This window comes from Nomascus leucogenys, chromosome 3, assembly GCF_006542625.1.
Source record: "Nomascus leucogenys isolate Asia chromosome 3, Asia_NLE_v1, whole genome shotgun sequence".
NCBI lineage: Eukaryota > Metazoa > Chordata > Mammalia > Primates > Hylobatidae > Nomascus > Nomascus leucogenys.
Window position 1 is genome coordinate 143,120,958 of NC_044383.1, and position 27,489 is coordinate 143,148,446.

General features: G+C 43.3%; 1 protein-coding gene across 8 annotated transcripts in view; it reads left to right on the forward strand.

Moving 5' to 3' along the window:
* ARID1B (AT-rich interaction domain 1B) overlaps nucleotides 1-27,489 on the forward strand; it is a 430,820-nt gene that overhangs the window by 330,395 nt on the left and 72,936 nt on the right. For 7 of the 8 annotated variants that reach the window (XM_030809883.1, XM_030809886.1, XM_030809885.1 and 4 more), the window contains one exon: nucleotides 22,341-22,520. The exons of the other annotated variant lie outside the window; for it this stretch is intronic. In XM_030809883.1, coding sequence (XP_030665743.1) covers nucleotides 22,341-22,520 — 180 coding nt within the window. The remainder of the gene's footprint in view (nucleotides 1-22,340; nucleotides 22,521-27,489) is intronic. 8 annotated transcript variants of the gene reach the window in all.

Below are 27,489 nucleotides of genomic sequence, written 5' to 3' on the forward strand. Positions count from 1 at the left end.
GCTCTAAATCATCCTTTCATCCTATATCGTCTCTCTAAATTGCTTGATCTGTGTTAACTCCTCATATGGCTCTGGTCATCTTGAAGGCATTATAGAAGTTCATAGTGTACTGGTGCCAAGCAAGCGTGATTCTTACTAAAATCCTTTTTTTGGTTGTGAGTTGCACCTGTGTTGTATTGTTGGGTCACTGTGGGGAAAAAGGAAATTGTCTTGCACTGGGTGCCTACTCGGGTCAGGCAGAGAACCAAGATGAAGATTCACCCTATAACCCTGTAACATCACTCTCACTGGTACAGTTCTTTTTATTTTAACAAGTGTTAAAGGGTAAGAGGTCCCTTATTTGAAAGTCTTAAAATTTTAACCTTTATTAGTAAGAAGAAAACAAAGAGAAACCCTCTCAGATCCTTGAACAATGTCTTTCCCAACCCTTTCCAACAGATACGTGTTTGGGAAATTGGGCAATGTAGAAAACCAGATGTGGAAAACAGGACAACAATTAGGAAACTTAGCTAAATCAAACTTTTAACTCAAACTGATCCACTTTCAAGGCAAAATCTAGACTCTTTAATGGTACCACTGTATGGAAATTACCATGTTAATATGATTATTGTTTTTCCTTTGATTGCCTTTATTATATGTAGTGTAGTTTGGGTAACTGATACCAGATACATAACAAGCTGGGTGGTTATAATGACCACTTCTTTTTTTTTTTTTTTGGAGATGGAGTTTCGCTCTTGTTGCCCAGGCTGGAGTGCAATGGCACGATCTCAGCTCACTGCAACCTCCGCCTCCTGGGTTCAAGCGATTTTCCTGCCTCAGCCTCCCAAGTAGCTGAGATTACAGGCATGTGCCACCATGCCTGGCTAATTTTCTGGTTTTAGTAGAGATGAGGTTTCTGCATGTTAGTCAGGCTGGTCTCCAATTCCCGACCTCAGGTGATGTACCCACCTCGGCCTCCCAAAGTGCTGGGATTACATGCATGAGCCACCGCACCCGGCCATGACCATTTCTTTCAAATAGTAAAGATAAATTATATAAGTTGCTAAATGTGAATTGATTTTTATGAATGTGATCTCTAAACCTCCTCTGAAAGACTGTGAGAGACATTATTATATTGTTATAGTTTGTTTTCACACTGCTATAAAGAACTACTGGAGACTGGATCATTTATAAAGAAAAGAGATTTAACTGACTCATAGTCCTGCAGGCTGTGCAGCAGTCATGGCTGGGGAGGCCTATGGAAACTTCCAGTCATGGTGGAAGGTGAAGGCAAATTTAGCACATCTTACATGGCAGGAGCAAGAGGAAGAGAGTGAAAGGGGAGGTGCTACACACTTTTAAACAACCATATCTCTGAGTTCTCACGAGATAATGTGTCTGGAATTGGTGGGTTCTTGGTCTCACTGACTTCAAGAATGAAGCCGCGGACCCTCGCGGTGAGTGTTAAGCTCTTAGGGTGGCACGTCTGGAGTTTGTTCCTTCTGATGTTCGGATGTGTTCGGAGTTTCTTCCTTCTGGTGGGTTCGTGGTCTCGCTGGCTCAGGAGTGAAGCTGCAGACCTTCGCGGTGAGTGTTACAGCTCTTAAGGCGGCGTGTCTGGAGTTGTTCGTTCCTCCCGGTGAGCTCGTGGGCTCGCTGGCTTCAGGAGTGAAGCTGCAGACCTTCGCAGTGAGTGTTACAGCTCATAAAAGCAGCATGGACCCAAAGAGTGAACAGTAGCAAGATTTATTGCAAAGAGTGAAAGAACAAAGCTTCCACAGTGTGGAAGGGGACCCGAGCGGGTTGCCACTGCTGGCGCGGGCAGCCTGCTTTTATTCTCTTATCTGGCCCCACCCACGTCCTGCTGATTGGTAGAATTGAGTGGTCTGTTTTGACAGGGCGCTGATTGGTGCATTTACAATCCCTGAGCTAGACATAAAGGTTCTCCACGTCCCCATCAGATCAGTTAGATACGGAGTATGGACACAAAGGTTCTCCAAGGCCCCACCAGAGCAGCTAGATACAGAGTGTCAATTGGTGCACTCACAAACCCTGAGCCAGACACTGGGTGCTGATTGGTGTATTTACAATCCCTGAGCTAGACATAAAGGTTCTCCACATCTCCACCAGACTCAAGAGCCCAGCTGGCTTCACCCAGTGGATCCCGCACCGGGGGCTGCAGGTGGAACTGCCTGCCAGTCCCGCGCCGTGCGCCCGCACACCTCAGCCCTTGGGTGTTCGATGGGACTGGGCGCCGTGGAGCAGGGGGTGGCGCTCGTTGGGGAGGCGCTCGTCGGGGAGGCTCGGGCCACACAGGAGCCCGTGGAGGCGGGAGAAGGCTCAGGCATGGCGGGCTGCAGTCCCGAGGCCTGCCTCGTGGGAAGGCAGCTAAGGCCTGGCAAGAAATCGAGTGCAGCGCCGGTGGGCTGGCACTGCTGGGGGACCCAGTACACCCTCCGCAGCTGCTGGCCCGGGTGCTTAAGCCCCTCATTGTCCGGGGCCAGCTGGCTGCTCTGAGTGCCGGGCCCGCCAAGCCCACGCCCACCCGGAACTCCAGCTGGCCCGCAAGCGCCGCACGCAGCCCCGGTTCCCTCTGGCGCCTCTCCCACCACACCTCCCTGCAAGCCCAGGGAGCCGGCTCCCGCCTTGGCCAGCCCAGAAAGGGGCTCCCACAGTGCAGCGGTGGGCTGAAGGGCTCCTAAAGTGCTGCCAAAGTGGGAGCCCAGGCAGAGGAGGTGCCAAGAGCAAGCAGGGCTGTGAGGACTGCCAGCACACTGTCACCTCTCAATAGCACTAAGGGGATGGTCCTAAACCATTAGAAACCAGCCCCATGATCCAATAACCTCCCACCAGGCCCCACCTCCAACATTTGGGTGGGGACACAACTCAACGTGAGATTTGGATGGGGACACAATTCAACATGAGATTTGGGTGGGGACACAAAGCCAAGCTTTATCACTATGTACATTCCCTTTTGTGTGTGTTTGTTGATTAGGCAACACCCTGAAAAGGAAAACTTTCTATTTTAAAATGACTGTTATGTTAGAAGATGCTTTGCCTTGCATGAGTGAAATTTCCTCCACCACTGGGTAGCAAAGCTTTAAAGAAAATGGCTTTATTATTTATTAAAATTTAGGAAGAAATGTTAGCTCCTAATAACCTTTGATCAAATGCCACTTGATCAGGTGTCTAAATGGCAAATGACAGTGACTTTAATGCTTTGACACAATAATAAAAACGTTTGTTGGACCATCATTTGGTGCGTACCAGCAGCATACACAATGGAAAGTAGATCTAAGAAAACTCTTACTAGGAAATTCCCCAACATTCATTCCCCCATATTGGAAAGTAACTTAACTTTGCTTATACTCTTACAATTGATATATACCTACCTTGTTTAGGGAAGTGCTGAAAGAAACAGGCCAAGAAATACATTAGTGAGTTAGTATCTTTTTTTAAAACAAGTATGTCAGACTGGGCGCGGTGGCTCACACCTGTAATCCCAGCACTTTGGGAGGCTGAGGCGGGTGGATTACTCAAGGTCAGGAGTTCGAGACCAGCCTTACCAACATGGTGAAACCCCGTCTCCACTAAAAACACAAAAAATTAACCGGGCATGGTGGTGTGCGCCTGTAGTCCCACCTACTCAGGAGGCTGAGGCAGGAGAATCGCTTGAACCAGGGAGGTGGACGTTGCAGTGAGCTGAGATCACGCCACTGCACTCCAGCCTGGGCAACAAAGCAACACTCCGTCTCAAAAAAAAAAAAAAAAGTTATATCATGGAAACCATAGACCCTGATAGAAAAGGTAATGACATTGCTTCTGTACTGCTGAGTGCTAAAATAACCACATTGAACAATTCTGTTTACACTTTGTTTTAATAAATAAGATGGTGATAATATTGTAATATTCCACCATATACATACGTTCTTTAAGGTACCCACAGGAGATAACATTTTCTTTAATGGCACGGAATCTAGAAACACATTTGCACAGAGACGAGATGATGGAGAGTGAGAGATGATGCAGCCTACTTCTCTCTAGAGGTGCAGTTTTCTGAGTCCTTCCTCCAAGTCCTCATGGGGCAGTGATGCTGGTAACACTGCCTTGGAGCCTAAGTCCCGCCAGTCTCAAGAAGCTGAACCCTTGCTCTGATCTTTCTTTTCTACTTGGTCCTTTGTTCCCATTCAGGAAGAGCATATGTTAATAAACCATGTACCCTGTGTGTCAGAGGTTCTGCAAACCTCTGGTGACAGCAAGGTCAGTGAAGTGCCCAGATTTCCTGACAGCAGTCCTTTGTAAACCTGCAGTCCCTGTCCCCACCCCATCTCTTTTTCGGTGCCCATTTTATCTGGCGGTTTTGGTATTGAGTTTTGTCACAGGACCGATCAGTCACAAATCCATTTCCCCACATTGTACATAGATGAAAATAACTGTGAGTTTCTACAGTTTGATATTTTCTATGCATAAAAGGTATTTGTGCAAGTAAATATGGATATGGCATCATAGGTTACAAATGGAGGGAAAACTTTAGATATTTATTGGGCTCTCTACTCTCTTACATAGTATTGCCTCCTCTACATCTTCTTCTGTTTTCCAGTATAAAACTTGATTTACTATTGTGCTGCTGGAAGTTTTTGTTTGTTTGTTTATTTGTTTGTTTTGAGACTGAGTCTCGCTCTGTGGCCCAGGCTGGAGTGCAGTGGCGCAATCTCAGCTCACTGGGAGCTCTGCCTCCCGGGTTCACGCCATTCTCCTGCCTCAGCCTCCTGAGTAGCTGGGACTACAGGCACCCGCCACCATGCCCAGCTAATTTTTTTGTATTTTTATTAGAGATGGGGTTTCACCGTGTTAGCCAGGATGGTCTCGATGTCCTGACCTCGTGATCCGCCCGCCTTTGCCTCCCAAAGTGCTGGGATTACAGGCGTGAGCCACCGCACCTGGCAGAACTTCTTTTTAACTAAATAAAGAAAATTAGTTCAAATTTTTTGGCCTTTACTTCTTCATTATGTACATGAATTTTAAAGAAAAATGGTAAAAACCTCAGTTTAGTATTCTGTTGTAACACATCTGCCATTGGTTTTTATTTTAAACCTCTCTGTAGACCTCATATGGCAATATACAGAAATGTTACTAAATCACCTTGACGAAAAATCAAGCAGTGTAAATTAGGCCACCGAAGGCATTGGAGGAACAGTTCAGATAACCTTAAAATACTGAAATGAATCTTACAAAAATTGTAGGTGACCAGTTCACATTTGTTTTATCCTTATTTCTTAATCTTTATATGTCTTGAAATTCAAAAAGAACAATAGGAAACGGCTTATTAATAGGTTGTCCTCTTTCTCAGGAAGTCTTGGAGGGAATACGGAATAGTCATCTGAGTAGATAAATAAGTATAATAATTATTAACATTACAGTTATCACATTTTTAACCCCAGTGACACGTTAAGCTTAATGAAACTAACAAATGCCCTTCTAGTTTATTGGATTAGCAATTAGGTGAAAATGCTGAAAGAAAGCTTATTTATTTGGACAGATGTAGAGAGGTCAGAATTAATTTTTCGAAAACCTTCTAATTGAATTCCCTTTTAATTTCACAGTGGTGTCTAGTTAAACATTCATGTTAATGCCGGCGATTTTCTGAAGGTCTGAACTAGATCTGGATTCCCAAAATCAACATAGGTTATTTAACCCTTTTCATGTAGTAAGCCAGCAGGGACTTTCCTAGTGTAATCCCATAGTATTTGAATAATTAGAAGGTCATAATGAGGATTTAATTAGTCCTTGAGATATGCTGAAGCAGAACCCCTAAGAACTTCCCCTTTTGGACACAGATGCGAGCAGAATGGATGCTGCTCCAGGACTGTGAGCCACAAGGAAATGTATTCTGTTGCTGGAGGCAGTTCTCTGGCACCATTGTGTGGCCATCAGATCGGTGCTGAAAGCATCTTAGGTGAAGTCTTCCAGAATTACTGAATAACAGCCCCCTTTCATTTCTGCCCACTTTCCAACCTACACAAGAACTGGCTTTTCCTCTCCACTGTTGAAAAAGAGGAGTTGTAGTCAAAGCACGATGTACCTGATTGAAAATTGGCTTTTGCTTTATCAGTGACACCAACATTAGGTGAGCTGGGCGAGTTGTGTATTTTCTCTATAGTTCTATAGAAAAAATAGATAACAAAAATTTGTGTTGTTCTAAGCCTCTGGTATTTTGTCCAGCCAAACATAGGGATCTTGACAGCTGTTTGTCAGCAGAATCACAAAAATCTCATCTTTGGAATCTGATGTTCACAGAGTAATATTTATCAGTAGCTGCATTTTTATAAATACAGACAGTACCATTACCCAGCAAAGTGTGTAGCAGATGGGGTATGATCAGGCATTTCAAGGTTCTTTTTGTGTACTACCACAAAAAGGTGAATCAAAAGTTCTATACTTCAAAAGTCTGAGGTTTCAAACTTACATATTTTGTTTAGACTAAACATTATTGAATATTTCATTATTCAATATGTCTTCATTTTTTATATGCTGCTTCTGTTATTAACCCTGAATGTTAACTGCCTTGGTATAATTTTATTCCCACTAATTAATGGTATATTTTAGCTTCTTTACAAAGTCTGAATATAATTCCTCATCAAATTTCGAGTCACATTCTGTTTGCATAGGGCACATCTTTTGGCTGGGGGCAAATCTTTCTCTTACCTTTTCATGCAATCGGGAAAAAGAGAATGAATTCAATGTCTTCCTATGAGTTTGACTGAGCTTCCCCAGGGCCTGCATGGCCCTCGGTATTCATCCCCTGCCAGGGACCCCCACGTCGGCAACAGGCTGGGGCTTCACAGATGCTCAGCAGAGACTGAGCCGTACAACTAAAGCCATCCAGCTCTAACACCCTGTCAAAGCACAGGACAACCAAGCTACAAAATCTTTATTGTTGTGGAATTAAGAAAGCTTACAATTTTACCAATAAATACTGTATGTCATTTGCTATAACATAGTGTTTGTGCCTCTGAACTCACTGTTAGTATTTTGATCTTACACAAGATTAAAGCTACCGCTGCTGCTCCCCCCACCCCCGTTCTTCCCAGATGCATTTCCATGACTGCACAGCTGTACTTACAGTGGGTGTCACTATGAGCCACAGCCCTTGGACCTGGAGTGTGGCACTAAATGGATTGTGCTGAGTCCCCTCCCCAACCCCAGCCGTGCTCTTTATGACCCAGGGGCATTTAGATAGAAATATGTAAAATTTTGAAATTTTTTTACTGTTGTCAGCTAGTTTCATGGTGATATTTATACCAAAAGTAATTTTTTTAATGTGAAAATTACTCTTGAATATCTTAATTGACCTAGTTCCTTAATATTCAAGAATAGATTAACAAGTCAGTACTGAAATGAAGGGGACCACCCAGATAATTGTTAAGGAGTTAGAAGTGGGGTTTGATACTTTTTTCTGTTTTTGCAACCTACAGAAACCATTTTGTTCTTCTTTCTATTGGATTCCCAGTTGTAAGTGTGACAGTAAATCTGCAGATGCTGAGATGTGTCATAAGATACACTGGTTGTCAGAAAATGTTCTCTTAATCTACCTTTCTAGTTTTAAAGAGTAAATGTATCATTTTCCTAATGTATACTGTGTGAGTTTATAGATCTACCTGGTAGGGCATCAGCAATAATCTACCCTCACCCCCAGATGCAATTAACTTAGCCTCCACTCTTAATTGAAGATCCCTTCTTTGTGATTTGTGAAAGATGAAAATAAACTCAAATGGGAGGCTTTACACAAAAGAGAGTATCTAGACACCACTTTGGAAAGCTGCTTCTAATTTCTTCAGCCTCAGAACTCTTCCTCTGTGCTAGACTGTGGACCAAGCCAAAGCTAGTCAGTAATGAAGGCAGTCATGGCACAGGACTTGTGTTAGGTTTATCATTAAATTCCTTTTAAGCCAGCTATCCAGAAATAGGTTCCTCCCAAAGCTGGGAAAACAAATGTCACACACAATAAGAGTCCATTTATATTCATTGAGGAAGCATCAGTCGAAATTTTAGAACATTTTAAAAGAAGCATATTTTGTTACTTTTGTTATATGCAGTAATTTTTTTAATTGCCAATTAAAGTGGGCTTTTAATACTTAATACTCATTTGTAATTGGCTCATTATTCTTCATTGAAAGTATTTGAGAACATCTGGATCTTAGGTAAATTCATTGATTTATAACAACACTTTTTCCTGTTCCTTTTGTGTTTTTTCTCTCAGTGAAAAACCATTGTCTTTTTCCAAAGCCAAAAATGCAGAAGCCATCCTTGATGCGTTTTTCTCCCCTGTCTGCCCCAAACCAATTAGTCACCAAGTTCCACCAACTCTTCCCCAGTAGAGGTTCCCACACACCCCTTCTCCATACCCACTATCACCACTCTAGTCCAGACACCTAGTTAACCTCACAGCCTCCTCGCTGTTCCTCCTGTCCCCAGCCTCATGCCTTTAAGATCATATTCTACCTCCTCAGACTGGTGAGAGCATGTCATTCCTCACCATCTATGCCTTTAGTCACTTGCCTGTGCCTTGGATAAAGGCGCACTGATCTATGTGGTCAAGGGGCCTGTCCTTATCCAGCCCTGGCCTCCTTTGCTGGCCTCCCTGTCATCACACTGCTTTCTCTCTCAAACACCTGCCACACTGAACCTCTTGGGATCTTTATATAAACTCTTCTCTCCAACTGGAACACTTCTGCAGCCATCCCACCTCAGCCGCACCCCCACCACCCCTGCGGGTCTTCTTACCTGTCTATCTTGTCCTAATTCTTAAGGTCCTCAGCTTGGCTCTTAGTAGGTGCTTGAGTCAGTGTTTGTTGGGTGAACAAATGAAGGAAGCATAACCAGTCACCGTGCTGCCCCTATGGGCTAGGCGCCCTCTGAAGCAGCCCAGATGTGTATAGTGTTGGTGACCTATTAACAGCTGGGATTACAGTTGATTCGCAGTTGAACTCTCTTCCAGACTCTAGGACTCTGCGAGTGGAGGGACCATGGCCTTGTCGTTTCAGAACTCCAGGGCCTCATGTTTTACCTGCTGCTGCTCATTTTAATCTGCAGGGACTTTGGAATCAGAAGATCTGGGTTTAGGTACAAGCTTTATCACTAACTAGTTTTGTATCCTTGGACTATTTGTGAAATGAGGATCATGGATATATTGCACAATTCAAATAAGATTTTGTATCTAACAGTAAAAATTGCAAAGCACCATGAACATAGTAAATGTAAGATCAGGTTCAGATACCTTAGGTGAGACCTGGGTCGAAAGCCTTAAAAAGTAGTTTCTTTGCTTCTCCAGCGCATAGTGACGTACATACATTGTCTTTTTCCTCAGCACTGAAGCGGACTTTTGCAGCTAAAACTTAAAAGATTTGTGTAAGGAATGACTGGATCTTCTGTCCCCATCTGCCATCTGGGTGCTCAGTCTGACCCCTCCCCAGACTCTCATTTGCCCAGTGACAGGGTAGTATAAATTTCCGGACCAGTCAGTAGCGGAGGGGAGTTGGTGGGGTGGATGGGGACAGCTCAGAGGTTGCTGTGCCTGGCTCCAAGTATCAGGCGCTGTGGTAGTGGGGAAGGAGAGGGAGTAGTTTTGCCAGTTAACCTAACAGCACAGCTGGTGCGGCGCGGGGGGCCTGGGTTAAAGCCTTGAACGGGCCATTAGTTTCTGTCTTTCTCAAAGCAGTTCATGTTGTGAAGAGAGGAAGGCAGGCAAATAAATACTGAACATAGTTAAATGTAATGAGAATATTTTTTAAATCTATTTTTCTCTCCAAATGGGGATGTGACACCTATTTGTGAGAGAAACGCCTCTGCCTGTCTTTCTGGGTGGAGACACCGCAAAGGTGGCGTGGTATGTAACCGTGGCACATACACATGGCAAAGCAGCTTTTATTGAACTGGCTTGAAGAGACAGATGCCAACATGAAAATCAATTGTCCATGTGCCAAACGAAAAACGTGCTTGCTTTTCAGTGGCTTCTGTTGCCTTGGATGTCTTGTTGGTATCCTGACAATGCTGTAGTTCTCTGCTAGCTGACGAGGGACCTTTGATGAAGAAATTAAATTTTTCTGTAATTGATTTTGTGCTCTCCTGCATTGGCCTGGCCACGCATGCTTTCTGTCTTTGCTGGTTTCTCTGTCATGGGTAGGATGAATGGTGACTTGGGTTTCATGCTTTTTCCAACAGGATTTAAAGTCTCTAATGCTTACATTGCAGAATTGTTGTGTCCCATGAAGAGGAAAAGAATACACGATTGGAGGCTAAACAAGATCCATGTTAAAATTCCTCCCTGTTTTATTTTCCCAAAATTCCTAGTTTTGTTTTCACTTTTTATTTGACTTTGTTTCTAACTCAGTTTTGTAACACCCTTCAAACTTAGAGATATGTTTTCATTGGCTGGTACTTTAATTGGACCCATCCCTGGTGATTTTGGAGCTTTGACAACATTGCCCTGTTTAAGTTCATGGAGCTTCATCACTGTTTCCTTTATGTTGTCTACCCCCAAATATGCTTTAAGGACTAAGTTTACTTTTAAAATTAAATACAGTTTCGTTCTATTTTTGAAAATTTCTGTAGTGCTTCTAAAGTTAGGTGTCTCTGTTATCTAGGGAAGAATTTTTCTGTATTCCTACTACACAAAAATACTCATTTTTTTCTTCTTTTATATAGAAGATGTGATTTGCTTATAAGGATGTCATAGGACGTCATAAATCAGTTTCTTTGATTTTTTTTTTGTCTGCTAAGGTTTAGAAAGCAACATTGGATCTTTGCTATAAAGATTATCTCTTTTACAAATAAGAGAATCATATATAGCTGCTTTTTTTTTTTTTTTTTTTTGCTGAGGCAGAGTTTTACTCTGTCATCCAGGCTGGCGTGCAGTGGCACAATCTCTGCTCACTGCAACCTCCGCCTCCTGGGTTCAAGCAATTCTCCTGCCTCAGCCTTCCAAGTAGCTGGGACTACAGGCACATGTCACCACGCCCGGCTAATTTTTGTATTTTTAGCAGAGACAGGGTTTCACCGTGTTGGCCAAGCTGGTCTTGAACTCCTGACCTCAAGTGGTCCACCCGCCTCAGCCTCCAAAAGTGCTGGGATTACAGGCGTGAGCCTCCGTGCCTGGCTCGCATGTAGCATTTTTATAAACTAGGGCAAGTCTCCGCTAACCAAACCACAGATAGGACACTGCTGCAGAACACGTGGGAAAGGTCTGGAAAACTCACTTATCTAAGAATAACACAGGGACACGTTTTAGAAATGCTAATTTGTTTACCACTGGGTCTCAAGCACCTATGACAACGACTGGCTTGTCATTAGGCCAACTAGGCCAGTTTTCCAAGAGGGCAGTGAAGGGATTTCTTGTTTTTAATTATTAGAAGAAAAATGTCTCTTGGCTTAGTCTTTAACACAGGTCTCCATAATAGAGATTGAAGTAGCGTTTTTCCTAGACTTATGTGAACACCGCTTACATTGCCGTGTAACAAGAATGGATTGTTGGCAATAGGAATTTTTCACTGATGCTAATATTACTATTCACAGGAGAATGCCCCTAAATAAAACAGTCCTTTCAAAATGCAGACTGAATGACTCCAGGGAATATCCTGGCAGCCCACCACTACCCCTGTCTTTAGCTATTAGATATACAAAATATGGAATTCAAACAATTATCAAATTGTATCAGAATCCATTATCTAAATTAACACCATGTAACGTTAGAATGAACTTGAGGACAAGTGATTCGCCTCTTAGGTGGTGGAAACGAGCCTGCCCGGGTCGGGCTCATACCCTCACACAAGCTCTGGGGCAGCGGAACCTGCCAGGGCACCATTTCCTAGGCCAGGGCCCTGCGTGCTCTAACTTACAGCTAGAAAGGGAACGATCTTCTCTTTTTTTTTTTTTTTTTTGAGACAGAGTCTCACCCTGTCCCAGGCTAGAGTACAGTGGCATGATCTCAGCTCACTGCAATCTCTGCCTCCCAGGTTCAAGTGATTATCCTGCCTCAGCCTCCCAAGTAGCTGGGATTACAGGTGCCCACCATCATACCCGGCTAATTTTTTTTTGTATTTTTAGTAGAGACCCGGTTTCACCATGTTGGCCAGGCTGGTCTTGAACTCCTGACTTCAGGTGATCCACCCACCTCAGCCTCCCAAAGTGCTGGGATTACAGGCATGAGCCAACATACCCGGCCAGGAATAGTTTTCTATTCAGACTGGTTTTCCTTTAACCCCCACAAAAAACCTAATGGGTTGTTTCATCCATTAAGACAAATGTTTATTAAGCTACTCACTGCCATGGGTGCTTGAGATCCCATGGTAACCAGAAGCCAGGGCTCTTCTCCTCACATTGAGAGTCTATTCAGGTACTTGATAGGGATTTTGAGATCTCTCTCTCCCTGTCCATCTCTCTCTCTGTCTCTCTCTCTTAATCTTTCTTTTTTACACACACACACACACACACACCACACACACACACACACACGCGCGCGCGCGCACACACACACACACACACACTGGGGAATCTGCCATGTCAGGAAGGATGTATACTGCTTCTTAGGCCGCCCAGAGCTAATCAGTACTATAGCTGTTGGTTGAGTGGCCTAAAACTGACAAACTGAGCTTTTCTGAGCCAAATAACATGGCCAGCCAATTATTTCTGGAACCATTTATCTGGAAGGGCACAGGGCTTTCTGCGTAGTGAGCTAAGTGAGGCAGGATCCCCGTCAGCTCTAGCTGGCCTTGTAGAGGAGGCGTGGGACAGGCAGGCCCAGCCTGGAGCCACCGCTCCCTAGGGGCAGCCTCGGAAGGCGTGCCAGGAGGCTCACAGGCGTGGCATTGCACCTCCAGAGATTAACTACCATCCAAGGACTCGCAGCATTTTCTGGCTTCACCGATGAATGGTTTGTAGGGAAACCTGGCAAGAGAAATTAGTTTGGAAACTTGGCGTCAGGAAATAAATGGTAGATTGCATTAAAAATAATATGAATAATAGTAGCTATCATTTATTAAACCTCTAGTGTGTGCAAGCACTGAGCTGTGTGCTTTACACATTTTCTCATTTAATCTTACAAGGTAGGCTCAGTTGTCATCCACATTTTTCAGAAAAGGAAAGTGATGCTTTGCAGTGACTAACGTGCCCACAGCTGCTGAACTAGTAAGTGGTGAAGCTGCGATTTGGCCCAGGCAGTTGGTCTGGAGAGCCCTCACTCTTCACAGCTTCGCGGTGGCTGTGGAGATGGACAGGGTGGATGCGTCTGATAGATATTTAGGCCATGGAAATAATCGTGCTTTCTGGCCTAGTAGACTCGTTTTTCTTCCTTGCCTTGCTGTCAGCTGTCAGTTGTTCCTTCTCACAACAGTCCTTTCTTGGACAGCTGTCTCCCTTTCCTCAGAAATGATTCTTTGAAAACACCGCGAGACGAAGAACAAAACAATCCAATTTTTTAAGCTGCTTTTGTAAAGTAAGAGCAAATGGGTCTGAATGAAGACGGTTTATTTTTCACTAAGACCACATGTTTTTGATTCTAACTCTATGCCAGATACCTTGCTTGGGCAGATGAGAGGAGAGTGTGTTTTGAAGCCTCCAGAACTTATAGTCTGGCGAGAGAGACAGTTGCACGAAAAACGATAGCAGTGTGCTAACTGCCTGGCCACAGCTAACATACGTGGTGCTTTCCAAGCTTATAAAAGTGACTGCTTTCCTGGAAGGGCAAAGAATGTCATGGAAGATAGCACTAACAGAGTCATACAGAACAGGTGCACATCAGCTGTATGAAGGCAAGTGGCCTTCTAGGCACACCTGTAAAAACAGCTGCAGCAAAGGACACAGCACACCATCTTGTTTTTTAAGCTATGCCTCCCATTAGTGGATCTTTCCATGATATGTAAAATATCAGAGTGCACGGTACATAATAAGGGTCAACATTGTTCTGGAAAATGTAGAGTGTATGTGAATAGTATATGTAAGTATGTAAACATACACTCATGCACATTGGATCATGACATAAAATATGTCTCTAAAGTATGGATTGTTGAAAAAAAAAGTTTGAAAGTGGCCTCACAAATCAACCTCTGTGAGCCTCACTGTCTTTAGGCTGATTTGAAGCTGAAATGGGCTAATAATGAACAAGCTGTTAGCATATAATATATGCTCATTAAAGATCAGCTGCTCATAGGCCAGGGAATAGCACCTTAGCTAGAACCTGAGAATGCAGATTTATACGTATTTGCTGAGTGACTGGATGTGCAGGGACTTGCAATTCTGAAGCAACCCAGGGGCTGCAGGGAGCTCAGAGCCTAAGTGACGGAACCAGAATGGGAGCACCTGGTGACTGCGTGTCCAGGGTTGGGCGGCAGACTTGTGTGCTGGGCTAAGTTTGGCCTTCAGCCAGTTGAGGAGTCAAGAAACAGTGAATGGTTTTTGAACGAACACAGATCCCTGAGAGATGCGGAAGGCGGTTCAGCGCCCAAATGTAGGCACCAGCCTTGGGCACAAGCAGAAGATTTTCTTCTTAGAGGAGGAAAACCAATAAGCCTGGGGCTTGGCTGGAGATGCTTAAAGCTTAGAGGGCGGGAAGTCGTCAATGCTGGCTTTTCTTGTGGTGTGGGTGGTCATTTGTTGAGAGGTGGTAGCTGGGCTACAGATGGTTTGAAGACGGTAAAATTCTAAACCAGCCAAATAAAAGGGTACCTCCAGTGACCTCTAGACTCAACGGAATGCAGGAACTTTAGTTTCCAAGTCCATGCCTTGGGACATCCACTTTGGATGACACCCACTGGTCGCAGTGGAGCCTCTCAGAAGCTGTCTGGCCAGATTTGCCCGGGTCCTTCCTACACATTGTTCAGGTCTCAGCTGAAATGTGACTTCTTCGAGGAAACCTTCCACCCTCCCAGTCTAAATTGGGTCTTCCCCGATACTCCGTAGCACCTGTGCTTCTTTTATTCTCTGTGTCACACACTGACTTTGAGTTATTTGTCAGATGTCTGTGTCTCCCGCTAGAGTGTTAATTCCATGAGGGTAGATGTTGCCTGTGCTTGGCTCATTCATGCCCCTGGCACCTCGTGAATAACCCAGAAATGGAAGAGAAAGGAGGTGGTATTTAGCTGACTAAGATGTTACATTTTTGTCTCATATAATGTTATAAGTTGCTTCGTAATTTTAGTTCTTTATTTTTCCCTGTCGATAGGCTTTTATTTTCTGTTCAACTAAAATTTCAGTTCCTCAAGGGCAAGGATCACATCTTTTACTTTTTAAAAAATTCTCTCTTATTCTTACCACAGTTCCGAGAACGTTAGAGTAAAATAGGTGCATGCTGGTAGAAGATTTGTGTGACATTACTGTGGCTTGAGTTACCAGTTTGATAGCTCAGATAGAAACCCACACAGTGAATAAAGGGCTCACGGAATCACTATAAAGGCAATAGTGATGCCTTTGTGTAGTGTTTTCATGGTGGTTTTCAGTTTAGCAAAGCATTTTTGCATGGATTTTTCTTATTTGACTCTCAGGGTGAATGATCTTGTAAGCCAGAGCAAGATGTGCGTTCTTCACTTTATACGGAGGAGCCTGTGGACCCACACAGTGAATGGGAGACACAGCCTCTAAACAGATCTGCTTCCAAACAAATCCGTAGGGGGTGTGTTTCTCCTACTCCACTACCTTACATTCTCTCTAAGGATTTTTCTTTTGCTCGATTTTTTTTTCCCCCTAAAGGGCAGAAAGGGTACTCTGGTTTTAACATCAGAAGGGTGTCCCTGTGTTTGGAATGTGGTAGTACAAGTTCGGTGACTGTATGAGCATGCAGCGCAGGACTCAAAACTAGGAAATTCACTGAGCAGAACCCTGGTGCAGATTTATGTTACGGATAAATATATTAATCATATTTTCGTATGTGGTTTCTAGGAAACTTTGTTTTGTATCATGTAGATAATATCTAATTTAATGCTTTGTCTAAAGTTTGAATTTTCCCATGTTAGATATTTACTTGGGACCCTATAATTCCATAATACATTTAGTAGTTCAGTATACTTTCACAATATATAGGAAATTCACTTTATATTTTCTGAATTTCCCTTACTAGAAAGTGTGGTACTCTGAACTCAGATGGCTTATGACTAGAAAAGGTCACACCTTTTAAAGACGCAGCTGCATTCCCTCAGCTGTTAGGCTTGCTATTCACAAACTCTGTTACAAGATACCATCTTAGAAGAACGTTCTGAAAAAAGCAAGATGCAATCAAACAAATATGTCACCATAAATAGGAAGAAAATTCGTAGTTGAAATCTGATTTCTTGGGAAACATTTTAAAATGTATTTCTTTCAAAAATAAAAATTTAACAAAACAAGAAAAGAACTACCTTCCAAATAAATATACTTGGAAATTGCAGACTTGATTTAGATTTCTTCCTAGGAAAGAAAAAAGTTTAAACCAGAATCATAGACACCTATAGCTGGAAGTGCCCCTACAACTATTGAGCGTGGGTGAGGAAACAGGCCAGAAAGGTGAAGTCACTGGCTGGAATCTGCACAGCAGATTTGGAGGCCAGGATGAGATCCTCGCCCAGTGCTCTCTTGGTTACCATGCCACCTGTCCTGTACCCTTGTTTGAATCTGTAATAGTGACAAGAACTGGCTGGGCATGGTGCCTCACGCCTGTAATCCCAGCGCTTTCGGAGGCTGAGGCAGGCGGATCACAAGATCAGGAGTTTGAGACCAGCCTGGCCAATATGGTGAAACCCCATCTCTATTAAAAATACAAAAATTACATCTGTAATCCCAGCACTTTGGGAGGCCGAGGTGGGCGGATCACAAGGTCAGGAGATCGAGACCATCCTGGCTAATATGGTGAAACCCAGTCTCTACTAAAAATACAAAAAAAAAAAAATTAGCCGGGCATGGTGGCAGGCACCTGTAATCCCAGCTACTCAGGAGGCTGAGGCAGGAGAATTGCTTGAACCCAGAAGGTGGAAGTTGCCGTGAGCCAAGATCGCGCCACTGTGCCACTACACTCCAGCCTGGGTGACGGAGTGAGACTCCGTCTCAAAAAAAAAAAAAAAAAGGCAAAAATTGGCCAGGTGTGGTGGCGCACACCTGTAGTCCCAGCTACTCGGGAGGCTGAGGCAGAAGAATCACTTGAACCTGGGAGGCAGAGGTTGCAGTGAACCAAGATTGCTCCACTGCACTCCAGCCTAGGCGACAGAGCGAGACTTCATCTCAAAAAAAAAAAAACAACAAAAAAAAAACCGAACAAAAAAGCTACTGCTTGTTGAAAGCTTCCTGTGAGCTGGCCCTTTTATGCATGTTTATCTCCGTTAATCCTCACTACAACCCCATGAGGTAGATACAATTGCCCCCATTTTACAGATGAGGAAACTGCTGATAGACATGCATCGTTTCTGTATTTAGGATGAATAGAATACTTCATTTTTAGCTAACTTCTGTCTTTTAATTTTTTATCAATTTGTTTAGGAGATTATGGCAATATTCAATAACCTTTAAAAATATCCATAATGGAATACTTTTTTAGTAGGATTAGCTAGTGTTGGCATTTAATTGTGATTTTCTATTATGTGTCACGTACCTACCTCCTAACTGGTCTTCTCATGTGTAACGTTTCTCTCCCTCTTCAATCCTTTCTTCATGATGCTTATTACAGTAGGGTTAGCTTTCAAAAATGCAACAGGCATGGTGGCCCACACCTGTAGTCCCAGCTAATTGGGAGGCTGAGGTAGGAAAATAACTTGAAGCCAGGAGTTCGAGACCAGCCTAGACAACATAGAGAGACCCTGTCTCAAAAAGAAAACAAATGCAAGTCAGGTCATACCATTTCCTCTTATGGCAATATATGGTCTATGCCATTATTACCCCAACTGAAAGACCAGCTTTTCACAGGACTGCAGATACAGAGGTTTGGGTGAGCCATGCAGCCATTCATCTGTTAATAGGAGCTGTACCTGCCAGATGAAATACTTCATATTCAAGAGAGAGAGCGTGACCAATAGAAAAAGAGGCAAACGATATAAACAGACATTTATGGAAAAGGAAGTAAAGACAGCTGTTTAACATGTTCACATTTACTCATGATAACCAAAGTAAAAACACAACCACAAATTATAAAATATCTCTGAAAGAATACATTGAAAAACCATTTGCCTTTGGCCAGGGAAACTCTGGCAGAAGACAGGGATGTGAGAGGTACTTCCCATAATACACCCTTTTTAACTCTTTATAATTTGTACGCAGTTACCCAAGGGCTGGAGTAAGGTGGATTCCAGACATTTAAATTAAAAACATGTAGAAATAAAAACTTGTTCATCCCAGCTGGACGCTTCATCTGAATGTATAGGCTATCCAAGTTAAAAGATATTTTTGGGAATTTATAAACCAAACATTAACATTTTAATGTCTTAACTTTTTTTGTATATCACATCACGGATTATAGGACACTTTGACATATTATCTCAGTTGATCCTCACAGGATCCGGGACTGTGGCTCAGAAAGGTTATGATTTGCCTAAAGTCACACAGCAAGCTGTATTCAATACCCATTGCAGTCCATTTATTTACATACCTGTCTCCCCTACTCGATTCAGAGCTCATGACGCAAACAACACCACAATCTATGCCTTCCATTCCCAGTCCACTGCCATTAGATGCTGCTAGCTTAGAAAGGAGTCAAGGAAATGTGTTAGCTTCCCCTTTCATGGTCTTGGGGACACAGGGAAAGGGGTGAGTCTCACCAAAAATAGAAAACAAGATTTCAGGAAGCTCTTTTAAGAGGTGCCATTGCAAAAGTAAATAATACAAAGAAAAAAATAGCTTTCAAGTTGTAATTTCTGTGTAAGGAGGTAGATTCCACACCCAGTAGAATTTTTTCCCTAAGGTATGGGAAATTGATACTGTGAAGCAGCCTCGTTTGGATTCGCTTTTTGATTCTACCTCCTGTTGGAAACTCCACCTCCTTTTTGCAAATGTGATTTTATGTAAAATGCCAGTGACAATTGAGATAGTTCAAGTGGAATATTACGTATGTATTTTTAAGGACTGAGTAAATAGAAAAAGAAATACCTTGCCTAGGTAAGAATTCTTAGCACTCATTTGAACAAAGCTTAAGCCTATAATGAGTGTCGCAGAGGCCGCAGAAACTAAAGAATATCGTATACTGCTGGGCGCAGTGGTTCACACCTGTTATCCCAGCACTGTGGGAGGCTGAGACAGACAGATCTCTTGAGGTCAGGAGTTCGAGACCAGCCTGGCCAACATGGTGAAACCCCGTCTCTACTAAAAGTACAAAAATTAGCTGGGCATGATGGTGTGTGCCTGTAAATCCCAGCTACTCGGGAGGCTGAGGCAGGAGAATCACTTGAGGTTGGGAGGCGGAGGTTGTAGTGAGACGAGATCGTGCTACTGCACTCCAGCCTGGGTGACAGAGTGAGACTCCATCTCAAAAAAAAAAAAAAAAAAAAGAATATAGTATATTATCAGAGCTTCCAAACCCTTTGGCATAGACACCTTCCTGGTTGGAGTGAAATTTAATGCGGACTAAAGGGCCTGTGTTATTTTCCTTAACTAAGGAAGAAAAAGCAATCGTTCTTTTCAAAGAAAGTAGGGGGAGACCCACATGATCTCTGAAATTGAAACACATTTTTTTATTAAACAGGACTCTATCTGAAACACTTGAGAATGTTATAGTAAAGCTTAGATAAATATTTCATGTAACATCTTAAGATGCAATCATTCATAGTAATTTTAGTGCTCTGATTTCTGTTTGTTTTCAGATTGAAAAAGCAAATGTTTTCTATAATGGTTTATATCTGGAAGCTGCCAATTGCGCCCAATTTCATAAGGCTTATCTTTATAAATAAGTTAAATAGGATAATAAGAAATAGTTCAACTTACTTTTATTTTATGTCTATCTCTTTAAACAGAAGCTATGTTAGAATATCTCTTTTTTTTTTATTGAAATGTAAACTGTGGCCACCTTTGTAAATACAATATGCCATTTAACCTCCTTAAGCCAAACTTAGATGTGGGATTATCTTACCCTCCAGCTGCCTCAGTGGACTTTCTGTCGAAGCTACTGCTTTAGGTTCTCCTGGAGCAGAAACCTGCCCGTCTCCAGCTAGATCCTTCACCTGGTAACGTGGGCCCCTCTCCCCAACACAAAACCCTGTGTTCTGAGAGTTGTTTTTCAAACTGTCCTTTGTTATTGTGCTAGATGGATAACGTCAGCTTTTTCTCAAATCTGTCTTGATTTGGGGTCCTCTTTGTCCTAATGAGTATTTCACAGCTCCGACTGTGAACTCACTTCTGTTTCCCTGGACTCCTGAGAGTGGATGTACCTGGCCTTCCAGTGATGCATAAAGATGTGTTTTCTTTATCCATTTGAATCATCTACCCACCAAGCACCTATGTGTTGTACTCAGCACTCTGTTGGGTGCATGAAGAATTTAACATCCATTCATTTTTTTAAAAAGCAATAGTTTTGTTAACCAGCACGTCCCACACGCTCTGCTAGGCACCAAGGATAGTGAACCCAGGTGTGATCCTTGCTCTCATGGAGCTAATGTTTTAGTGGGGAAGAGAGACGATAAGTGAGTCAAAATAAAATAAAGTGTTTACCAGTGATTATGAAAAGTGCTATGAAGGAAGGTGAGTGGGAAAGGGCAAGGGTTGGTGTGACCTCTGATCAGGTGTCGAGGGAGGGCTGAGGGATGAGAAGGACCCAGCAGTGTGGAGAGCAGATCGTGGGCGAGCCAGGAGGAGGGAACGGGGGACAGAGGCTTTGCTGAGAGAAGGAGCACGATGTTGTCTTCTAGGAACTCTGGGACCTGCCCGGCAGTGGAGGGGGAGAAAGCTTTAGGAAATCTAGGAAATGGGGCTGAAGGGAAAAAGGCAGCAGCCAGAGCTCATGAGGTCTCACAGACCGGGTCACATGTGTGCATTTTATTCTAGCGCCAGTGGGAAGCCTTGATGATGTTTTGTTTTGTTTTGTTTTGTTTTGTTTTGTTTTGTTTGAGATGGAGTCTCACTGTATGGCCCAGGCTGGAGTGCAGGGGTACGATCTCAGCTCACTGCAACCTCCGCCTTCTGAGTTCAAGCAATTCTCCTGCCTCAGCCTCCTGAGTAGCTGGGATTACAGGCACCTGCCACTGTGCCCGGCTAATTTTTGTATTTTTAGTAGAGATAGAGTTTCACCATCTTGGTCAGGCTGGTCTTGAACTCCTGTCCTCGTGATCCACCCACCTCAACCTCCCAGAGAGCTGGGATTACAGGCGTGAGCCTCCACACCCAGCCAGCCTTGATGAGTTTTATGCAGGGAAGAGATATGCTCTCATTTCCTTTTGTATTCCTGAAAGTTATTCTGACACCTTTGAGGAAAATGAACCAAAAGGAGCAAGACTGGGGTTAGCAAGGCTGAGTGGTCGGTCATACAGCTGTGGTGTGGGCAGGAGAAGACACAACTGGGGCTGGCTTTGGTAGAAGTGGAAATAAGGAAGAAGGACCACGCACGGTCTGTGTCGGAGCGGAGTCACCAGGACATGCTGATGGATGGATCACACTTAGAGGAAAGAAGGAAAGGGTGGCCTTGTGGGCGTCCCATGTGTCTGAGGGAGCATTTGGAGGAGTGGCAGTACCAGTTACAGAGGTAGATAAGTCTCAAGACCCAACAGGTTTGAAGGAGAAGTCAAAGATTCTGCTGGGGCGCAGCAGAATACAGTGCAAGCCTGCAGTTGTTTGCAGTTGACCTGTAAGGGGTAGTGGGAGTCAGGTATTCAGAAGTCTGCAGGCTCTTTAGGAGCCAAGTTTAATGGTTACTGCTTGAGGACACCAGAGGGGAGAAAAACAGCTCTGTGCAGGGAAGAGCTGGTGCCCTGCCTGGGTCTAACGGGTGGGATCTTTGACCAGAGAGCAGCATCCCAGGGATTGGGCAGGGAGCAAAGGCTTGGAGGGACATGCACAGCATGGCCAGCCTGGCAGGGGCAGAGGGTTCGCAGTACAGCAGTCGGTCACTGTTGCTTTTTGTAGGGATTTTATCTGCAAGAGAGGTTAAGGTCATTTGCCTTTTCTCCCCCTTCTCCCCTCCCTAATTTAAGTCCACAAGCCATTGGCTTCCTGGGAATCCTCATGGGAATTCAGGGTTAGGACCAGGGTTTCACCAGGGCACCCTCCAGACTGTCCACGCTGAATTGAGATGTCTTTAGCTATTTTTTAGGAGAATCTTATGGTACCAGCCTTCTCTCCTGCCACCTGCCACATCAGTCCATGTCCATTTTTATGTATGCAGAGATTATGAAACACCTGCATTTATATGTTTCCATTTATTTCCCACTTAGGTTTTATGGCAGGCACACAAAGAAACCCTCAGATGGCTCAGTATGGACCTCAACAGACAGGACCATCCATGTCGCCTCATCCTTCTCCCGGGGGCCAGATGCATGCTGGAATCAGTAGCTTTCAGCAGAGTAACTCAAGTGGGACTTACGGTCCACAGATGAGCCAGTATGGACCACAAGGTAAAACCAAAGCTTCTCCAAAATGCATGGCAGCAAGTTGCAGAAATTTTCTTAGTGTGCTAGTCCTTCGAGATTTTAATATTGTAAACATGTCATAAGATCCATTATCTGTTACCTGACAGGTTTGTGAGGTTCATACAAGCCCACAGTACTTTAGTTGCCCATAATGATGGGAGGAATAATTACAGCCACTATTGGTGAAGCATTTATCTATCAGACACTTGGGTAGGTGCCCATCATCTTTGTGTTACTAGTGAAGTAGGGGACCCCTATCTTCTGTGACGTGGTTCTAAACGTAGAGAAAAAGACACAAGCCACGTTCTCAGGTTTCTGATGTCAAACTTGGGCTTTGTTGGGTTGGATTCTGGTTTGGCCCATCCCTCTTAGTGATCACCCTCTTAGTGATCACCGTCAAAACCCTGAGCTGACAGCTCAGGACGGCATTGCCCCGCACATCCCTCCCAGTTTCTCTCCCAGGTGCCGCATCAGGTCAGCAGTAGCTCTCACTTTCCCAGTCAACCCCAGTGCGACTCTTCGGAGACAGGACAAAACCTGAAATGGTTACATGTCTTTCACAAGATAAGGGAGGAGCAGAGAACTAAGTGGAATCATGTCCAGCCTGCACCACTGGCCTTCCTCCTTCCTGGAAGTGGATGTAGGTTTTGTCAGATACACATAGAATCCTTTTATCAAGGTTTTTAACCTGATATGTGTAGGTATACATAGATATGTTTTTTCTAAGTCACTTTTAGCAATGACATTTGAATTTACTGCCTTCCTTATATTTTGTTTATTTAAATTAGACATGAATGAATAATTTAGAAAGAATGAGATAATCTGGCACAATTCCCAGAGTTCCCTCACTTCTGAAAATACCAGGAACATTCCAGGTGAAGATGATGAGTGCCACTGGGAAACTGTAGTAAAATGTTTACCACTTCTACAACAAAACCAGGTTTGCCTGGGGTAGAGCCGTGTTTCCTAGAGGCATTAGCAACTGTTTAGCAAACCCATCTGTGAGGCCAGGCAAATAGAAGGTGAGGCCCAGTCACCTCCTTTTTACCTGCTGTTTCTCAGAAAATCGCATCTTTCTGATGTATAGTACTTTACAGCTTGAAAAGCGAGTTATTATCTTGTGTTCTGAAGATGTTTTTCCGAAAGATCTTAAACAGTTTCAGTGCTACCAATGGAGCATTGTTTCTTTGCCTTAGAGGGCTTTGTTATATTTACTTTCCAAATATTTCTGTTGGTAGGAAGACTATGGGGATACCCAGGAAAGCAAACGTCTATATAGAGCCTCTCCTGCCTTTGTTCTAGGCTTGTCCTGAGAGTGAGACTTGGTGTTTTGGCCAGTTCTCTTTATATCACATCATCAAGAGTTTTCCATGTTAGTAATTCCAGTAAGCGTTAGGAATTTCAGTCCCAGTTGACAGTAATGGTCTGCTTGTTCCCTGTCAGCGCCCAGTAACTCTGACATGTAGCAATTTGTTGCTGAGCAGAGGCAGGACTGTGGGTCACCACCCACCATCCTTACTGAACGTGGTGGGTGTCATCAAAGCCAGGTTTCTTTAGCTGTCATGGAAAGAAGAGAGCTTAGTGGCAGTTGGAAAAACGGTTTATAACTTCTGGTAGGCACAGAAAATGCGGGCTTTTGCTCCTAATGTAATTGGAAGCAAGATGCAGACCTTGTTCTCAGAATTGGGTGTGGCTGAAGGTCTAGGACTTAACTCTTAACACCATAAGCTCCTCCTGGACTCTTTGAAATTTGTCTCCATACTCTTAAGTAATTCAATCTTGTAGCCTCTTTTTCTACTCATCATATGTGAAGACTGAGCCTTGGGCTGTCTAGTAAGTCTTCTGTGAATAACTGAGGAAGAACTTTTGCTATAGGAATTAATAGCACAGAAGGAAATTACTATAGAATGGATTTTTTTTTTTTTTTTTTTTTTACTAAATCCCTGTTTTTTGGTATCATTGAATGTGAAGACTCTTAATTTAAGAGCACTAAGCCCAGGAGAGTTCTTATCCAAACTGCTGTGTCTCCTTGGAAAACTGCTTACTCTTTCTGAATTTCTTCTTGTCTAGAAAATGAGAAAATGAGATTATATTACATTGGAAGTTGCTTCCACTTCTAATGTCCTATGAGTAAAGCCTTGCTTCAGTTCCAGGGCCTTTACTGTTACAGTAGCCCACTGGGTTCCTGCATCGCAGTTCAGCTTTTTGTTTGAGTGTTTTAAGGCATGAACCTTGAGTGTAGGTTAGTAGTAGAAACGATCTGAAATGAGAATGATATTCCCACACTCGGCACTCTCTGGTGCCTGAAAGTTGGGCACCCCTCCCAGCACCATGTGCCCTTTTCTCCTCTCCTGAGTGACATTGCCACCTTGTTCCCCTCCAAGGCATGTGTGCTCCTGGGTTCCTGCATCAGCTCGGAGCGCTGTGTGCTGTGAGGGTCCTGGTACTCTCAATGTCCAAATCAAAATCATCGCCTTTTCCCCCTTGGAGCCTCCTGTCCTCAGCAAACACTCAGCAACAGGAGATCACATTTGCAACATGTGTTGTTGAGTTCAGTAAATGCTCTTCACTTTTTCTGTCTTTGTTATCCTTTTAGAAAGGGATCCTAATAAAGGGTTTTTTTTCTTTCTCCTCTTGATTGACTACTCAGATTATTAGTGACATATTCAGCTTCCTTCTTTGCATTAGAAGTGTTCATATCTCTGGAATGATTAGCTCATGCAGCCACTCAAGATGTCATCAGTCTCCTTTTTCTGTTTTTGTTCTTAACTTCATGGCTTGCTTCTGGTTTTGCTTTTTTAAAGAAGTTTCAAATATTTCACAGCCGTTTTACTCGCCTTTTATATGAGCAGCTTTTCCAAAATTGTTAGTAATAACAACCAGCATTTATTGAACATGTTACTATGTCCTGGATCCTATTTTCTAAGTGTTTTTTATATATTAACTCATTTAATCCTCACAGAAGTTGCTGTTATTACTCCACTTTACAGAGGAAGAAACTGAGGCACAGAACAGGTGAATAGTTTTGCCAGGATGCACAGTGACTACAATGGTCAAGCCAGGATCCAAACCCAGGCTGATTCACCTATTCTCTTAATTAATGGGAAGCCCTCTGAGGCTGTCTCTGTTTTGTAAGTGAGAACACCAAAGCCTTGAGAAATTTAATAATTCAGCCATGATCCCACAGCTGTTACAGTAAGTGGCCAGGCCAGGGTTCCCACCAACGGAAACTGACTTATGAGGGGCCTCTCCCGTGGTCACTGGCGGTGTTGCTTCCCACACCTTAGCTGCACTGCCGTCTTGCCGGTTCATTCTTTCAGTGAGCCACTAGGGATATAAAACCAAAATGAGAAAGAACTTGCCTTTAAGGAACAAGAAACATTTTAGGAATACAGGCGTGGAAATATATATAAAAAAAATACTCGTTGGGCATGGTGGCTCACGCCTGTAATCCCAGCACTTTGGGAGTCCGAGACAGGTGGATCACTTGAGGTCAGGAGTTCGAGACCAGCCTGGGCAACATGGTGAAACACTGCCTCTACTAAAAGTATAAAATTTAGCCGGGTGCGGTGGCACACGCCTGTGGTCCCAGCTACTCGTGAGGCTGAGGCACAAGAATCGCTTGAACCCAGGACGTGGAGGCTGCAGTGAGCCGAGATCATGTCACTGTACTCCAGCCTGGGTGACAGAGTGAGACCCTGTCTTTAAAAACAACAACAACAACAACAACAACAAAAATACTAAAGAGATTAAGAATGTTGCTCATGCCCATAATCTTAGCACTTTGAGAGGCTGAGGCAGGCTGATCGCTTGAGCCCAGGAGTTTGAGACCAGCCTGGGCAACATAGTAAAACCCCATCTCTACAAAAAGATATAAAAAAATTAGCCAGTTGTGATGGCACACATATGTAGTCCCAGCCACTCGGGAGGCTGACATCAGAGGATCACTTGAGCCCAGGAGGTTGAGCCTGCAGTGAGCTCTGATCACGCCACTGCTCTACAGCCTGGGTGACAAAGTGAGATCCTGTCACAAAAAATAAAATAAAATTTATATGATGTGAAGAAGGGGGAATATTAGAAATATATATTAATACGATAAAATCTGAATTGTTAAATAAGTGAAGCCAATATAAATGTGTAAAAATACTTAATTACAGTATATTTTATGAAACAGCACTTTGCCACCTTCAAGCAAGCACATGTAATAATAACTACCCTTGCAAAGTGTTTGCAAGGAAAGAGGACTATGGGGACTTGCTTTAATAAATAGAAAGGATTATGCAATTAACATGTTAATTATTAATAAGTGAGTTTGTATGGGAAAAAGAGAGCTAAAAATCAATTTCATATCCATAGCCTTTTTATTTCTTAAGGACAAAACTATCTTGTTTGTTTTTTGTGTTCTCTAGAGGAATGTCTATCACACTGACTATCCAGAAGTACTTTTTGCATGTTGTTACTAGTTACAACATATAAACACTCGGGCCTTAGTTTTGCTGTGAGTAAGTAGAGTTACCTTGGACAAGTAACAGTAGTTCTGAGTCTGGATTCCTCCCAGGCCTCACTCACTCTGTAATAGCCTGTGGGAGTCTGGGTAGGGCCACCACACACAGCCATATGGGTCGTGCTGACACCTGGGTTTATGCCTAATTTTTATTGTGTGTGTCTTAGGAAGCAGAGGACTTACAAGTAGGTGAGTCTTATGAACCTTTTATTTCTAAATTACTTTGGTAAAGGTATTTTTCAGAAGGGTTTAAAGATTTTTTTTTCACTAAAATAAATTAGATGCCATCTAGAAATTTTCCTTTTCCCTTCATTCATTATATGTATCTCATAAGTTCAACAAAGGCAAACTTTAAATGATATTCAGTTGAAATGAATACAGTTCCAAACTAGTGAATTACACAGCAATACTCTTAAATTGTGGTTCTAGAGGGACAAGGTATAGATGTCA